Raw genomic sequence first — 18970 nt, 5'->3', positions numbered from 1 at the left:
TCCCTCAGAGTCCTTTTGGTTTAAATACACACATGCAGCCAGTGTGTTTGCATTAGGCTCTGCTGCAGGGAAAGCTAATGAACAGCTCGACGGGAAATGGTGTCAAAGCGAAACGTAAAACTCGCCACTTCAGAGCAGCTTTTAAAAGTTACCCAACGTGTTAACTGTAAGCGTGATGCAGACTTTGGAGTTAAAATTTTGTTATTGCATTTTGTTTCAGCATGACAGTTATGTTTGAGATTGTAGAGCTTTAACCAGTGTTTTAATACTAGTAGCAATACCACAGTGTTTAAATACTGTATAATTTAAGTAAAATTTCTGCATTCAAAGTTTTTCTCATCCTAAATAAAACTACAAAAGTATTAGAATTAAAATAACCAAAAGTAAAATAGCAAAATAGTAATACCAAATAGTAATAATGGCCCATTTCAGAGTAATACATGTTAGTAGTATTATAATAATTGATGCATTTATGTGTAAGCATCTCTTATAGAGCTAATTTTAAACACATTTATATACTGTGGGTTTGTGCAATCTGCAGTAGTTGGCTACACCATAATTAGTTTTTAAATTAAATTTTATATTAATAATCTGAATTGTCAAAATAACTAGCAGAGTATAAAGTAGCTTAAAAAAAAAGAAAAGAAATAATTAAGTAAAGTAAGAATTACCTTAAAAATTGTACATTACTTGAGTAACTGTACTTGCCCTGAAAATGCCCAAAGATAGTAAAAGGTTAATAGATAATTTTAAAAAAATAATATGTTAGGTTCAGTTAAATGGAGTAAAAACTAAACATTTAGCTGGCAAGCTAACTCCCAAAAAAGTTAGCTTGTAAATGCTAATTAGAAGCTAACAGACAGTTTCTTTGTATGTTCTTAATATTATCCAGTTCTTAAAGTGTACTTTTGAAATAAGGTTATACTTTATGGTGTAATTTTAGATTTTTAGATGTAATGTCTTTTTGCTCAAAAAACGCATGTATGTAATGTTAGTTAGATCATTTTCTTGGTGTTAGCTTGCCAGCTCAAATGCTTAAACTCCTGTTGAAAGAGTTAATCTGAACTATGTCGGGGGTTTTTTCTTCTTCTTCTTCTACATGCACAGCTTTTTTCAAACATATCGGATCAAAATCTATTCAAACATAACTTCAGCTGTCTGCCAAACACTGAGAAAAATGGAAAAATTCTTATTTTTTTAAATAAGGAAAAATCCAAAAAAGCTATATTCATAAATATCAGAATCAGATATTTAAAAAATATATATTTTATTTTATTTTATTTTTCAGGTAATTTCCTTGGATTATTTTTTCAACTTTTTCTTTGTTTTGTTTTTTGCAGTTTTTAGGTATTTTTCTTGTACTTTTTTGTAATTTTTGGTTGTTTTCTACTCAGTTGCTCATTGCCTTTTTACAATGTTTTTTTTTAAGAAATCAAGCCAATTTGCTCAAGTTTGAAAGGGTCAGTGCATTCAGTGATATGTTAGACTTGATGACTTGTCCCTGCCTTTTGTTTTGATGCTCCCGTACGCAGTTTGAAATCTGTAAAGAAATTAAACCCACTTTGAATTTTACGCACCGTATAAGTAAAGCAGTACAGCTAATAAACAGGGCATCGGGCCAGTTGGCGAATTTCCCACCAACTCGCCTGAGACTCAGCGTTGAGTAGCTATGAAAGGAAGCAGTCATGAGGAGATGAAAAGATAGATGGGTGGAGGTAAGACGGAGAGAGAGAGAGATGAGGTCTCCCAAAGAGACCACTGGGAGGGGTGATGATGGGAGAAGTTTAAAGACTTTGAAAGAGGGCGAGAGGCGGACGCTGGGAGGGAAACTCCCTCCTGGTTTTGAACAACTGTTTGACTCTCTGAGCTTCACATGCAGGATCCTCTCAGTGCTGCACGGCTCTGTGTGCACACAGAAGAAACCTCTGAAGGATTACAATCAGGAAACAATTTCGTTTTTATAAATTGGAATAAGAGAGACATCTGGAACCCCTGAGATGTGTGGGTGGTCAGCGGTCTTGAATGGATGATTAAGGACTCAAGGGTGACTGGATAAAAGCTTCCAGCAGCAGATGATTCTCAGGAGGTATCTTCTTGAATCACTGCAGGTGTGAACTTCATTTTCTAGTGAGGACATGGAGGACTGGGAGCAAACTTGATGACACGGCTTTTGGATTTCACTCCAATCTTTGGGGCACCTGCTCATCACTGAAATTGCTTTCCATCCCCCGAGTTTATGACTTGAAAGCTCGGAGCGATCCTCCACAGGGGCACAGTTTGTCTGTATTCAAAACACATCGGGAAAAGCTTGTAATTATGCCCTCACTCTCATTATCTCTGTTTCTTCTGCTGCACGACTGAGAGGTGAAGGAGAAGTGGATCAGAGGGTGAGGAGATTTTGTCAAGATTAGAGAAGGTTAGAGGAAGGAGAGAGGAAGGCAAAGGAGGGGAGGGAGAGATAAACAGAGGCAGTTTTAAGGCGGTAAACACGTCTCGTCCAGAGCCAGCTCTCCTCTAAACACATCAGTGACTCTGAAACAGGAGGACAACGTGGAGCGAGGAGGAGACACTGTCAGTCTGGAAACACTGGAGGGAAGACAAACTGAAGAAAAAGCTGATTGTTAGTGAGATTAAACAGAAATAAACACAGTCATGGATGTCTCCCACAGCTGCTCTTGTCTTTGCAAGATGAAACAGCAGCACATCTTCCAGACCAGATCCACCTCCAGACCCCATCGGCCTCTCCTCCACCCCAGGACCCTGCTCCTGCTCCCCCTTCTGCTCCTGCTCTGTCTCTCCCTGTGGAGCCACCAAGCCGAGGCCCTGGTCCACTCCAGCTTCAGACGCCTCAGCGGCCGAGAGAAGAAGGAGATGCAGAAGGAGATCTTGTCCATCTTGGGTCTGCCGGGGAGACCCAGACCTCACCCGCCGCTGCGGCCGCCCTCCTCTGCCCCGCTCTTCATGCTGGACCTGTACCACGCCATGTCGGCCGACGGGGAGGACGAAGGGAATGAGATTATTGTGAACGGACCGGGGATGGGGAGGTTCGGAGGGGCAGAGAGGCTGGCTCAGGTCAGCCACGCCGTCCTGCCAACCCTCAGCACGCACACGCCACCGCTGGGCACGGTGGTCAGCGAGGCCGACACGGTGATGAGCTTCGTCAACCTGGGTGAGTCAACAGTTACGCCCACCTAACACCCGCCAACGAGTGCGTGACCCCTGAGGGGAAGACACTCACAGGACGTGATGCTGTTTACACGTGTGGCGTGTTTGGATTAGGGGTCGACGATGTTGGTTTTTCAGGGCCGATACCGATTATTAGTTAATGAAACCTATAAGTGATATCTGGAACCGATATACAATTACAATAAAAATGAAAATATTTCTGCCAAAAATGTAGAATTTGAAATATAAAAAAATCAACACAAAACTTTATTTAAATGCCTTTAGTAAATGTTTAATCGAAGCTGAAACGTTTAACATCATATGCAGCAAGTTCCCTGCAACTTTTTTTTTATAGGTTTATAAGGTTTTTTTTAAGTTTCTTTTTTTTATAAAGTCAAGTGAATGAATGAATAAAAATAAAAATATCTCCCTGAGGTATTTTAGAGTAAAAGTTCCTTTCGTGCTGACATTTTCTTTGCATGTATTGCAGACTGCCTTCCCTGGTGTTGGTTGACTGTAAAAAAAAAGTAAAACACTTTTTTATTAACTAATTTTATCGCCGCTCATTAAAATAATCTGTCGACCCCTCGTTTGGATGACAAAACACTGGCTGTGTGTTACTTATAAAGGAGAAATTAAAAATCCACAATGTTCCAATAAACATATGACAGAATATTTTAAGATCATACCAAGAGAGAAATTGTACTTAAAATCAAAAATACCTGACGTTGAATGGCAGGAGGCATGTTTGTCCTGTCAAACAAGTTAAAAATAGATTTATTTTAAGATGTTGTGCAATTTCTACTCTTCAACGATAAAGATTTACTTAACTCGAATGAAAGATTTTGCAATAACTAACCTGAAATACTGACACATTTGTTTGATTAGTTCACATTCTATTTCATTTTTAATAGATATAAAAGTGTATATTTTATTATTATCTATTAAAATTAATCAAATAGCATATGTTATTGTTTATTTGGATAGAAATGTTAATTAAATTGTGTGATAAGTCTTATGATCCTAATTGATAAATTTCATATATGCAACTGTAAATTTTGCAAATCATCTCCCTGTTCAAAAGGGGGTTTATTTTTTTCCTCTCTCTCTCTGGAACATGTAAATTAAAAGAAAATCTGGCAGAAATAATCATCCTAACCAAATATTCAATGATTAATTTACTACATCATTTTAAAAATGCTCTATTTTTTAAAAAAAATATTAATATTAGTCTGTAATTTGTATTTCTTTGACAATATTTGAAATGTAGGATGTCTGTTTGTGTACCATTTACTTTCTTCTTATTATTAATAATAATTATAATCGATATATATATCAATATCATCAATATAACAAGTAATTTAAGATAATCCTTTATTAGTCACACAGTGGGGGAATTTCCAAGTTCAGTTCAAATTTTTGGGAAATAGTTTTCTTCGAGATAGATAAAAAAGATTTATAGCACTTTTATGTCTGTAGCCTGCGTTTAATATGAAGATGGAGCCAGCAGGCTTAGTTAGGAATAAAGACTAGAACCAGGAGGGAAATCTGCCTCCCAAAAACTCATTAATGAACCCTCATTTCTCTTTGGTTAAAGAAGTATTTCTCTTTTCATAAAATTTGTCTGTCCAGGCAGTGAAAACAGTCAAAAAGCAGTGTGTCATTTTCTTTCGCTCAAGAGATAGAAAAACTACAACTACCAGAATGCAGCGCTCCGTGACGCTCCGCTGCTGGCTGACGTACTGCAGCTCGTCTTTTTTTTTTCATAAGTAAACAATATGGCTGCCGCCAGGACACCAAACAAACGATCTCAGGCGGAGCTGTTTACGGTTTACCGGTAAGCCAAAATGTGTTTTTAAAAACAGTTGAGGCGAGAAATCGAAAATCTAGTGACAAATCTTGCTTCGCGTGTTATAGGAGCTGCCTAGTTTTGCTGTTTGATCATTTTTTTCAGCCTCCAGTGAAGTTACGGCGGCCGCTTGGTGTTCTCTAACTAACATTACAGCCAAAACAGTGCGCTAAAATATACTTGTGAAGGCTTCGAAGGTGAAAAAAAGGTAATAAAGTAGCAGCATCTTGGTTTATTTGATCGGCAGTGCTCAGTTTTACGGTTTGACCGCAGTCAGAGAGTCGGAGGTTTGTAGATTTGAGTTGAAAAATGGCGATCTGGCTGCTGGTTTGACGGAGAGACGTTTGTCGTGGTTCATTTACACATGCTACCAGGGTTAGAAAGTGTAGATTTTGTCCACCTTAAAACTGTGGCTGGTGGATTCAAAAATCTACCAGCCACACAGGAAATTAAAGTTGATTTTTTTATTTTTATTTTTCGGCTGAAGAGTCAAACAAATCTATCAGGCAAATTCATATTTTACCAGCATTTGTCTGGTGCTACTTTTCAACCCTGCAAAGTACTTACATTGTTATTGTTATTATTGGCAAAGTATCCGTTTAAATCTGTACAAAAATCGGTGTAAAACTACGCACTGTAGTCTGAGGGAGGAGTTGTGCAGTTTGGCCGGATGCAGTGACTTCATAAAGACATAACTTACATAAGCCCACATCAAACCACACACTGTCATTTTTACATTTCTATTTTTGTATAGACAAAACAGAGCAGATATAACATGTGACATGGGCTGGCTGTGACTTTATGTATTGATTTATTTATTCCTTAAACTACAAATATTTTACATAAATACATTAAAACAACAGTAAAAGATGAAAACACAGTTAAAGCAGATGCTAACAGAGGAGACTGTGGTGATTAAATGCAGGTAATAAATAAATAATGAGTAAATCAAGTCAGTGGTGGAAAATACATGACCCTGCCTCCACCATTAATTGGTTAAAATATTTAAAAAATGTGCCCATTGATGTTTGAAAGTTAAAAGTTAAAGATTAAATCTTGAAGCTGAAAAAAGCCTTGGTTTTTCACTCGTGTGGTTTATGCTAATAAGTAAATGCAAACCGTTTATTTATTTATCTTTGTGTGAGCAGCGTTTCTTGCGTGTTATGTGTTGAAAGACCATCTGAAATTTACTATTTCATTTCTATTTTTAAAATATTTTCTGGCTATGATAAATTGTGAAAATTATGCCATTTTTAAAGAATCTTTAAAAAAATGTTAGTAAAATAAATGCAAAATGCAGCCATTTAAAGTTGTATGCTCCTCCTTTAAGCCATAAGATAAAACACAAGCCCCTCTCTAGTGCTTAAAAAAATATTTAACATGCCCTCACCTTTTTGCACCACCCCTCCTCTTTATAAATAATGAACAGTCCCTTAATCACGTTAGCAGCTCTGGTTGGTGGGTTTTGAAAAAGCCAGGTTCCCAGTTTCTCTGCTGAGCTAATTCATTGTAACTTTATAAGTGCCATCAATCTTCTCATTTAACTGTTGGCAAGAAAGCAAAAACGTGTACTTTTCCAAAATGCCTAAAGCAGAGAACATTTTTATCATAAGTTTCAAATGACAGCGCAGTTTTTTTACTTGGTGGTTTGGCTACAAAATGTAAACTCCGAGAAGATTAAATTACACGGTGTGTGAACTTGATGACACTGACAGTGACATGTCGTTGCTACCGTTTTAGTTTCTCCGCTCTGCAAATTTCCACAAACATTCACCCCCACAGAGAGGATTAAAACCAATGTCAGTACGGCTGAACTTTATTGGTAGGTTTCCGTTTCAACCCAGCATTCCTGAATCCACCAGCTCTGCTGCTGCTGCTGCTGCTGCTGCTGCTGCTGCTGCTGCTGCCTCACTGGCTGAGCATCGCTGCAGCGCTCAGAGGATCTCTGATACGATGATTGATAGAAAACAGGGATTTATGATAAATGTTTGAAGTACAAGATCTGATTAGTAAACCCAACTGGAAAAAACTTTAGATCTTCTTCTGCAGAAATAAAGACATGCAAGCTCTCTTATGAACATGACAGAAGGTTTATTTACAAAGCACATTTCAAGAACAAGGTAATCAAAAGTGCTTTACGTGAAACAAAACGCATCAAGACAAAGTGCAAAAAGGAAAAAGGGAAGGTAGAAAAGTAAAGATTACGACTTAACTACGGTCGCAACGATATGAGATTTTCACGGTACGATAACCGTCTTTGTAAATATTGGGTTATCAAGGTACACTATTACATAATAATAATGATTATTATCAGTTAAATTGACCCTTAAAGGAATAAGAATATATTTTTAGTTGAATACATGCTTTTATTTTTGCTACTGTGTACGTCAAACTTGAAATCATTTCTAATGGATTTGTGAAACGTTTTGAAAAAAGCTAAAAAAAAAAAAAAAAAAAAGGTGATTTACCGTCTGGTTGCATATTTTCAATACCGAATCTAAACAGCTGAATGTGGTCTGATAACAGTCAGTTGACATATTAAGGTTACCAACCAGTATATTGCTGCTACCCTAAACATAAACATTTTAACATCTGATAATAGTGCCTATCAAGAGGAATAATTGATCCTCTAAAGCTGATCACATTATTCTGTGAATTTTAGTGATATGGTTTATAATTAACTACATATAACAGGTAATACCTTATACGGAACTATTATTTTAATTAATCAATTAGTCCACTGCCAGAAAATTATTTGCCAACAAATGTGATGATTGATTAATTTGTTAGATAATTTTCTAAGAAATAAAACTAAAAAAAATTGCAGATTTGTAAATGTCACGCTTTGGACATTTTGACCAACAAAACATGCAAACTAGATATAATTGGTAATACTTGGAAGCAGAAAATCACTAATTTACAGAGAGATGAAACTATTAGTTGTAAAATCATGTTGTCTGTTGACAAAAAAATAACAATTTGCTTTGATGATTGATTAATTGTTTGACTTATATTTAAAGCAAAAAAAGTAAAAAAAAAAAAAAAATGAACAGATTTCCTGCTATTTCTGTCATAAATGAAACGTTGAGTTTTGTGTAGTTGAACGACAGTACAAGCAATTTAAGGCCTCGGGAACATTGTGATGAGCAAAAAATATCGGTTGATTTATCAGTAAATAAGCACCAGATTAGTTGATTCTGAAAATGACTATTAGCGTCTCTAAATATTTTAGAAATCCTGTTAAACATCGCCACCCAGATCCTGTGTGAGTGTTCGTGCTTGCGTCCAAACCGCACAGCAGCCTGACCGATGCCTATCTGTCAAAGCATAAAAATTAAACATCCTCCTCTCAATGGCTTCCTTCCTCCTGCTCCTCTGGAGCGGGACGATGATCTGCGCCCAGTTTACCGTGGGAAACATCGTCTCCTCTCTGTGCTCGGGGTCTCTAATGAGCTCAAATGAAGGGTTTCTTTTCCTAAATTCTCCTCTGTTTTGGAGAGGAAAATGCACCCTCAAATTTATCAGTCAACACTGCAAAAACACCGCATTTCATCCTCCAAACCGCCACCGTTTTGTAAACAAAGGTGACTCATGCCTTTAATAGTGACCCACAGCGCACGCCAGTGTTTCCTTTCATATGGTGAAGCTTTTATTTTGTCGTGAAATCCTTTAAACCTCATCAGATCTACACGCATGTAGCTGAACACATCACACAGACCCGGAGGCACGAGATAAATCAGAGAATAATAACTACAAGCTGATTGTGTATTTAAATATGGCTTGTATGCAACACAAAGAATTAGTCAACATTTTGTAGATTTATTATTATGTTTGCATAAGAGTGAGAATCGTCAGGCCCCACGGTACGATATTATCACAATGCTTTAATTATGACAATATTATTGCGATGTTAAATGTTTTACAATATGTTGAGTAATTTGATACCATATATATCAATTTTTTAACTTATTTTCATGGGAATCCCCCAGAAAATGATTTTATTATTCAGGTAGGAGATTCTGCTATTAATGGAAATATATTTTGTATTAATAATCTGTAATCTGTATCAGAAGTAACTAAGCTGCTAAGCAAATGCAGTACAATAAAAAGTACAATTTTTACATCCAAAATGTAGTTTAGGAGTAGAAATATAAAGTAATATAAAATGGAATCACTTTAGTGAAGTACCTCAAAAATGTACCTACATACAGTACTTGTGTAGTTGTTCTTAGTTGCAGTCCACCTCTGCTCTCAGTAGTATTTTTTACGTACGTCTTTGTGTTTACCGCCTGATCCTCTGCAGATCTGCTATATTAAGTTTCTGTGCCTAATCTAATCAATGTGTGTGTAGTTCATGTAAGTTGAATCAAACATGGGTGTGTGTTCCTACGCATATGTAATGGGAAGACACAGCTGGTTAGAATTAAAGGCCCCACTGACACACACCGAGAAAAAAAACAGCAAACGGTCCGAAGCGCGATGAAAATACTGCTGTGGAGGGAGCGACTCTAAAAATACCAGAAAAGGCTGCAATTAGTGGTGTGTGTGCTGAGCAGCTGCTGTGGTTCAGGGCACTAAGTGTCTCTAATTACTGCTGCGTGTGTGTGTGTGCTGATATGAGCACGCCCAAACCATCAGGGGTGTCCTGTCCTTAGTATCTCTATTTACCATTCTGTGTGTGTGTGTGTGTGTGTGTGTGTGTGCGTGCGTGCACGCACACCAAACCCCAATGACAAGAGCTGTTTCGTGTCCTTGTGGGGTTCCACAAGGACACACACACACACACACACACACACTGCGCTGGTGTTTCGGTTTCGTGTTTGGAGGGTGTGTGTTCGCCAGCTCACCTCTTCATCTGCATATTGTTCTTTGACAGAAAGTCCACATCAGGACGTTTTTCAGTCAGCTGGTTTTTTAAACGTCCCTCTGAGATTTCTCAGGTTGTTTCTGTAAATGCTGCGGCCTGAAATACCCGATTTTGCTCATAAATACCTTAAAAGCTTATGCTGGTTATTTTTTCTAAAAACAGTTTTGGCGTTTTTTGATCGACGGGGCAGGTGGAAGTTGCAAAAATAGTTGCGATGCTGTCTCTGTGAGCATTCAGTGTTTCCCAAAGCTGTTTGAGCTCTCTCTGCTCAGAAAAAACACAGCAGCAGCGAATATTTAACACCGAGCCGTTCAACAGTCCAACACTCACACCGACGCTGTAACGGCTCGAGCGATTGCTGTGTGATGCTAAGTTAACCCGTCACTGCTGTGTGTGTGATTGTGTTGCAGGCGCAGAGCTCTTGGCCGCAGCTGGACTCATAAAAAACAGAGCGAGGCAAGGAGGGGCTGAGCAAATCAATGTGCTGCATACAGCTCCACAACAGAACGGGATTCATCTGTAGTCAACTTTGGGATTAAGTTGCGGTTGATTGGACAAAATTGCGAGGTCATGCAGGTCTCTCTTGAGAATGAGACCCTGTGTATAAATAAAGGTTAAATAAATAAAATAAAATAATTCACAGGGATAAGATGAATTGAAAAATCCTGGAGGAGAGTGTGGCAGTCAATGAAAAAACACATATTGTATTTACTGTACAACTTTTATTTTATTTCTCCATGTTTTTGTGTCTAAGCAGTTAACGGGAACATAAAAAATTAAAACTGGTCCAGTATTGAGAGAAAGCATTGCAACTGGCTGCAGTGTAACAGTTTGGGGTTGTGATGCAGCATCAGTGTACGTCCACTTGTTTTAGCCGCTGAGGGGCTCAGGTTAATATAAGCGTCAGTGAGTCAGCCAACTTTCCATTTTATTTTTCTGGCTGAAATTCCACTAAACACGCATGCAACGCACATGATATTATAAAGTCCAGCCTGGTTCTCAGGTATTTACTAATTATTATGAATGAATTTACCATCACCACTCCCCTGAACAGTTTAGGATGTCGCACATGACAGCATCGTAATCCTTACACAATAAACACATCAGCGTTTATGTGTCAGTGTGTTTGGTTCAGGACATATGATGAAAACTACATAGTTCGATATGATGGGAAGTAATCACCATAGCTACCATGAGGCGTTTTTGTGATGGCTCCATTTCAGTTTCATGCTTTAATACAGAATTAAAGATATAACCTCAAATTTGGCTCATATAACCAGGACTAACAGTTGCAGTTAATCGTTTCTTTACTGGATCGACAGAGAAGTGAAGGACTGTTTCTTCCACCGCTGTTCTCCTTCCTTTGTGTCATTGACTCATCTCCCAGTGACCTCATCTCCTCCACACCTTCACACTGTTACTTTTCATGCTCCATTTTCACAGTTGCATCATTTTCTCCTCTTACATCTGCTTTAAACTAAAACTTTCCCCATCTGAGTCCTCTCCCGCCTCTCTATCTGACACATTATCTGAGACTCAGCGACTAAGCAGCTGATCCCTCTGGCTCGTTTTTATCTCAGCTTTTATGTTGATTTTAAAGACAATAGGACTTTTATTTCACCGTTAAACATCTGTCAGTCTATTAGTCGTCGTGTAAATGCCAGTGTTCCTTCTCTGTTTTTGTGTTTGTGAATACTTGTGTATTTTTCTCTTTAAACATGTGTAACACTGTCTCCGTCTCTCTGCAGTGGAGCAGGAGCGCGACCTCCTGCAGCCTCGTCCGTACTGGAAGGAGTTTCGCTTCGATCTGACGCCCCTCCCTCAGGGCGAGACGGTGACGGCGGCAGAGTTTCGTATCTATAAGACCCTGACGATGGGCCAGAGGGCCAACCGAACGCTGCACATCTCCGTCTACGAGATCCAGCGAGAGAGCAGACACAGGTGTCCTCCTGTTTATATTTTCTTAACCTATTTCTCATTTTTAATTTGTTTTCTGTAAAGCACTTTGTATTTTTGTCAGGAGAAATCGATTGCTATCATAATTCATTTTCAGTTTTGCTTATTAGGAGCCATTTATTGTTTTATCTGAGGCTGAACTTTCCCTCAAATTCACATTTTATATAATTAGTTGCTGAATGATAAGTTATTTGAGACTTTTGACAAATGCATCAAGGTAACATTTTCTTGCACTTGTGCGGTGCTGTTGCACATTTGTTTCTCATTTACAAACAAACCACAGTCCTTTCATAATCCTCCCTTTGGCTGTGATCTAAATATAGTGTGACTCACAAAAAAATCTAAGAAAAATATTAGATCGCATTAGACATTTAGTAATCTTCCAGATGGAAGATTAAAGCTTTGTCAGTGTTGTGGATTGCATCATTGGGGAAATCAAGTTTCCTCTTTAGTATTTTAATGTTTCTCGGTATTAGGGTGTGACCCTGGAACGAAAAACATCCAACATCCTTCAAGCAGACTAACAGGGTTCAAGCCCTCCGTTTGTGAATATTTGTCCTAATAAAATATAATCGAGCAAAACTATGAATCCCCCAAAAGATCGGAGGCGCTTATCTGTGGCTGAGTCTGACCTTTGATGTCTCTCGATAAATTTTGAGTGAAAATATGTAGAAAAAAAAAATCCTGTGGAGACTGAGAGAACTGCAAACTAAACTGATGCCAGCTTTGATTTTGAAGAAGTGTAACATCCAGTCAGATGTTCAGCTCACGTATTATTCATTATTACCAATAATTATCTGTAGCTCACCTCAAAACACTTCTGCAGCCATTGAGGATCTACTCCACAGGACTTTTAATTCAGTTCAGTCCTTTATCCCAGACACAGGGTCCATATAAAAAAGAGAAAACATCACATACAATAGATACATACACACAGTATGAAATCATGATATGAAAATAAATAAATCAGTATATATTAATGTCTTACAAAGAGAAAATGATACCGGTCTCTGCATAGCTCGGGGGGTTCTGACTCCTGCAACCGCAAACATTTCATTTGTGTTATTTTAAGTTACCTGCAACCTCTGTAGACTTTCCTTTTAGTGCTTTGACCACATGTGGGCAGTGCAAAGTGGTGCACAGTGCTTTCTCAACAGAGATATCTTCACTTTATTCAAGCACTAAATTTAGGCTAGAGAACATGATCCAGCAAGGCCTCTGAATATCATCGTCATCTGTCATTTGTGCTGTTTTAACATGTCCAAAATGTTTCTCCCTATCACATACATCATGATCATTATCAGACAATTTGTCCTCTTTGGATCTACATGTTTGACAACAAGATTCAAGATTCAAAAAAACTTAATTACATATGACATAAAAACAACTTTTATTTATTTTTATCACATAGTGACAGGAAATTGAACGTGAACAACATGAAAAAGCATTTACATCACAAAAAGCCACACTTTTATTAGCATTTTATTTGATATTATGCTCCACACCACATGCAGAACAAATGTTAAAAATGCCAGCTCTAGATGGACTAAAGACCACGAGATCATCTGCATACATACTATGATTCATGAGAGTATCACCTGTCATGCACCCAGTGTTACAGGCTGTCTTTCCTGTAGTATTAAATGTAATAAATTGCTTGATTTTAGGAGTAAATGTTAAAGATTTTCGTATTTTGTGGGGGGGGGTTTAATCGGATGTCAAAATTGAACTGTTAAGTCAAAAATGTGACTTTGGCTGTTTGATCAGATGAACGTTATTTTCTGTGTTGTGGCTCAGAGAGCCAGAGCTGGTGCTGCTGGACATGCAGTCGGTGCCTGCAGGACAGGAGGGCTGGCTGGCCTTTGACGTCACCTCGGCCTCCAACCACTGGCTCCTCCACCCCCGCAGCAACCTGGGCATACGTCTCTATGTGGAGACAGAGGAGGGTGGGTGCGCCACAGAACTATCATGATCTGCTTTTGATGCGTGTAATGTACTTACTGGGCGATTTATACACCCAAATGATTTAAAATTGTTTTATTTAAAGAAGCAGGGTTCCCACAGTCTTGGAAAACATCGAAAAGTCGTGGAAAATGAGTTGTGTGTATTGAAATTGTTAGAGTAATCTTTCATGGATAACTTTACATTTAATGTAACATAACAGCAAATTCATTTTTTGTAGCTGTCGACTTAACGTAGCTCTAATAACGTGTGGATTTTTTGATGTTTTGCTCGCCATCTCATAAGTTTCTGTTTGAATAGAGCTTCAGTCTGATATGTTTGGAAAACTGCAGGCAAACAGGACATGAAAAAAAAAAAATATAATGAAATTTTGCCATGATATTGTGTGGGAACCTTAAATTGTTGCCAAAACTACTGACCAAACTTATATTTCTGTATCGTCTCCCAGACCGCTCCCTGTCTGCAGGCTGGATCGGGTTGGTGGGACGCAGGGGTCCTCGCTCCAAACAGCCCTTCATGGTGACCTTCTTCAGGGAGAGTCAGGTCCCGTGTCGGCCGCCACGAGCTGTTAAACCTCATCCCCGAAGGAAGAAACCCAAATATGACCTCCCAGTCCCCAGCATCCACAGTGAGGTTCCAGACGCCCACGCTGAGTGGGAGCGCAGCTCTGAATTTGATGCTTTAATATTACTTCAGTACACGCTCACCAGCTGTTTGTCTCATGCACAGTTTTGGGATTTTATCATATAAATTTGATCATTTTTAAGAGGGTTTGAGCAGAAATTTAAGTGTGTTGAATCTTTTCTATGAATCACTAATTAAAAAATTATTCTGGAAATTATTAGTTTTGTCTATAAAATCGATAACGAAATGGCTTAAATGAAGAAATGTTTTGTTTTATTGTGTTTAGGTAGATATTTATAACTGAATGAAGTAAATGTAAGTGAAGATTAGATTTGATGTATTGATTGTGGATCATGAAGTTCGTTAGTGTTGAACCTTAATATAGCTTATTATGTAGATCATAGTCTGAAAAGTCTATGAAACGGTTCACTTTTATCAAAGATAATTATTCACTTTGATCTTTTTTTCTTGTGTGTTCAGATCGAAGTCCTGCGAACAACGGAGGTCAGCCCTGTAAAAAACACGAACTCTACGTCAGCTTCAGTGACCTGGGATGGAAGGTCAGCTCCGAATTTCAGTTCTTTGGTTCTTGATTTATGTTACAAACACATTTTTATTAGTGAGTCTTCAGGACAGTTAAACTCTTTTCATCCTGTTTCGTTATTCTACGTGACTTGTGGCAGATCGGATCAATATCAACCTGCTTTTTAAGAGAAGAGAAGCAATTTGGTGTTTTTCTCAAACTATATATTTAGCATAGGATTTTTACCATGTGATGATTACAGGTGAGTTAAATATTTACCATAGATGCATTTGTGAAATAAGACACCTAATCCCCATAATAGGTCTTAATATTTATTTTGGATTATAGGTTATGCTTAATAAAACCAATTTAGAATAAGATTAATTCATCAAGCAACTTTTTCAACTTTTAGTGAGTGTAAGAGAAACTTTTAAGAGGAATTTCACTTACGCCTGCCCCATTGTTTATTATTTCTATTTTGAAGCCTCATGTTTTACTCAGTGATGTGATATTTAGCCAAAATCAATGTAGTTTTAGTTTACAAATAGTAATATAATAGTATCTCCATTTTACTTGTTAAATTAACAGCAATCTAATCTGTTAATAATATATAAAGTTTGAGGTACTTAACTTTAAGAGTTTTAGAGTAGTAATACATTTAATATATTTTTTATTTAATTTAGGAAAGTGAGGCTTTGTCACAGTCTTTCTCAGCTGTTTGATAAGTTTCTGGTACTGAACAGATTCCTTCTTATTTTATGTTGTATTATATGGTAACAATATATTTCCTCATAGATCAGATGATAACTTTTGTTGGTTTTCCTGCCTGATAAGATATTTCTGTGGTTCTGCTCAGGACTGGGTTTTGGCCCCCACTGGATATTCAGCGTACTACTGTGATGGAGAGTGTTTTTATCCTCTGGGCTCCTGCATGAACGCCACTAACCACGCCCTCATCCAGCAAGTGGTCAGTACAGCAACGACACACATCTGACACACTGTCGCCTCATCCTGACATTAAAACCTTGACCTTAAAAGTCATTAAATAGTCTTAAATTTGAATCTGTTAATTGCCACAAACATTTGTATCTCTCTAATTTACCCATCTTTTAATTCCTTTTTTAATCACTGATGTTAAACATAATGCAGTTTTTGTTGTTTTGTTTTAATTAATCTAACTTACTCTAAAAATTCTTCTCCTGCATAAAGCCTAAATTCGAACAGCACCACATATGTACTACTTGCCTGCAGTGCTTGAATAAGAAAAATATGATTTGCCCTAAAAATCAGTTTAAAATTTGGTTAAAATGATCTTGAAAAGTCTTAAAAAACATTAAATTTAAGTGTCACCCTGCTGCATTGTTGTATTAGTAGTTTCACTTGAGTAAAGGATCTGAGTACTCCTACTGTAGTTAAATACTTGAATTATAAATATAAGCTGTATTTCTCTCTGCTGCTGCTGCAGGTCCACCTGCTGAAGCCTGACGAGGTTCCTAAGGCGTGCTGCGCCCCCACCAAGCTCAGCCCCATCTCCGTCCTCTTCTATGACGACAACAACAACGTCATCCTCAAAAAACACCGTAACATGGTTGTGAAGACCTGTGGGTGTCTATGAGGATCAGTGAGTTTCCACTTGGACAATAAAGAGTCCACAACCGATCAAAAATGTAAATGAAGCCCCCCCACCACCCCAGACATGAACTCTGCAGAAACCTTTAACTTTAACAAACAGATTGGTTGACAAAGGTACCAAATATCTGACTGAACAGGTTTTTGACTCTGAGTTTAAGTTCTAAATTACAGTATTTTATGGATCTTCAGTATTTGTTTATGTCCATATTACTGGCTCAGCCTTTGCACTCGATAGTTAAAGTACTTATTTGACACCTTTTCAATTCAAATTTAATCTTCATAGTCAGACTTAATGGGCATATTTGGTAGCAGAATATACTTTCATTGATGCCTGTTTTGTTTATATAAAGAAAGAAGATAAATGAAAGCACTACAACTGAAAGTATATATGGAGAGAAAATTTAAAATTGTATTGAATTAATAAAAAATAAACCTTATATTCTCTTGACTTGTGATAATCTGAAAGGATCTTAAATTCTTAAATTTTGGACTATTGAACTGACCAAAACAAAACATTAGAAGACATTGACTTACAATTTTGTTTTGATATTTCACAAATCAAACAAATGATTGTAAAAATAATGCCGTAAATCTCTTGAGGAGACAGTAAAGGTGGCCATTTAACAGTCGTAGTATAGTGTGGAATATAAAAGTCATGCTATAGTATATCAGAAAAAGTGCAAGCAGCGATGAAAGGGCCCTCGTCCCCCCACGTATGTCAGGGTTTCACATTTCTGTGAAAGTCGCATAATGCGTGCAGAGAGTTTGGACCCTGGAGTGAGATATTTCACATGGTTTGGTACTTCCAGCGGCCACTAGATGGCACTGGAGGGCACATAAATTCCACGTCATCTTGGTATACATCATTCGTAGACCAAACAATGAAAATGTCATGGAAATTAATGAATTAATATTAAAACAAAAAAACCTATCCAGTACAAGTAAGTATCACAGGCCACTTCCCAGAGAAGAGTGTGAAGTACAACTCAAGACCCAGTTAGATTGTCTGAAGGTTTAGCTCAGTTGGTTAGACTGCCTGCCTGGAAATTTTAGGATTGTAAGTTCAAATCCTGCACTGAGCAGATGGTTTTTACAAGCAGCTGTCCACACCACAGAGAGAGACAATCCCAAAACATAAATCAAGTGGATTAGCTGTTGCATGTTGTGAGATTGAACTTTATCTAATTCAATCTTTAATTTAAAGACTACTTTCCAAACAAGATTGTGAAAGAGAGTGTCGAAAGCTGTTACAGTGTCAGGAGGTTTAGCTCAGTGGGTTAAACAGCTGGTTGGTGTCTCTGAGGTTGAGGGATCAAGTCTTGTTTCAGTCAGGTGACTTTAATGGTTGTTTTCCAAATTTGTCCAGAGATAAAGGGAGCGTCTAAAAGAATACAAGTAACTTCAGTCATGGGTTAAGAGTCTCCAATGTTGGCATTTTGAACCTCACAAGCAGAGCAGTAATGCAACAGTACAAAATTCATGGCTGAAATTTTACAGGATAATGCCAGAATTGGCAAAATCTTATACAACATATACAAGACAAGGAGACAATGGGACCCACATGGACCCACCGCCCTAAACCGAATAGGAAATCGACCATTTCGAATTTTGTGCTCATTTTTGGTGATTTTTTTCCCTTCTTGTGCTTTTGCGAACTTGTCCCACAGGATTGATCAGATCAAATTCAAATTTGGTGGGTCCAATCTTAACCCCGTGGTGAGGAAAAGTTATAAAATGTCCGTGCAAAACTTTTATGGTTGTGAGTCTTCCTTTAACGCTGTTGCCATGATGACACTGTATTCTCAGCCAAATAGGGATTTGTTACAACATCACTTTGCATCAACCGATTTGCCCTGAACATATCAACATGTCAGTTGCTATGGCATGTCTCTGCACATTATTTTAGGCATTTTCCAGCTGTTTTCAGCTGTTTTTGAGAGGTGTCATTTTTTTTGACATTTTCGCCTTGCTTTTTGGTTCATTGCTTTTTGGTTCATTTTTTGCATATACCATTTCATGGTGTTTTCGACATTTTTTTCAAAATCCTTTGCTATGGCGTGTCTTAACACGCTATTTTAGGCAGTTTACAGCTGTTTTCAGCTGTTTTTGGGATGTGCCTTTTTTTGACATTTTCGCCATACTGTAGCCTTGCTTTTTGGGTCATTTTTTCCACATGCCATTTCATAGTGTTTTAGGCATTTTTTTTGCAAAATCCTTTGCTATGGCGTATCTCTGCAGGCTATTTTAAGCAGTTTGCAGCAGTTTTTAGCTGTTTTTGGACGTGTCATTTTTTGACATTTTCGCCATACTATAGCCTTGCTTTTTGGTTCATTTTTTGCATATAACATTTCATGCTGTTTTCGAAATTTTTTGCAAAATCCTTTGCTATGGC

At 37.7% G+C, this 18970-nt stretch overlaps 1 protein-coding gene across 1 annotated transcript; it reads left to right on the top strand.

Moving 5' to 3' along the window:
* The first annotated feature begins 1399 nt into the window (after nucleotides 1-1399).
* bmp8a (bone morphogenetic protein 8a) lies at nucleotides 1400-17026 on the top strand. The gene is made up of 7 exons (XM_042506439.2): nucleotides 1400-3169; nucleotides 11630-11822; nucleotides 13635-13783; nucleotides 14248-14427; nucleotides 14904-14983; nucleotides 15803-15913; nucleotides 16412-17026. Exons 1-7 carry the CDS (start codon nucleotides 2653-2655, stop codon nucleotides 16559-16561), a joined length of 1380 nt encoding a protein of 459 aa, XP_042362373.2. The 5' UTR covers nucleotides 1400-2652; the 3' UTR covers nucleotides 16562-17026.
* Nucleotides 17027-18970: the final 1944 nt, after the last annotated feature.

The sequence above is a fragment of the Plectropomus leopardus genome, chromosome 17 (genome assembly GCF_026936395.1).
Source record: "Plectropomus leopardus strain MGB_pleo_1.0 chromosome 17, ASM2693639v1, whole genome shotgun sequence".
NCBI classification, from domain to species: Eukaryota; Metazoa; Chordata; class Actinopteri; order Perciformes; family Serranidae; genus Plectropomus; species Plectropomus leopardus.
This window is presented reverse-complemented; position numbering and strand designations above follow the sequence as displayed.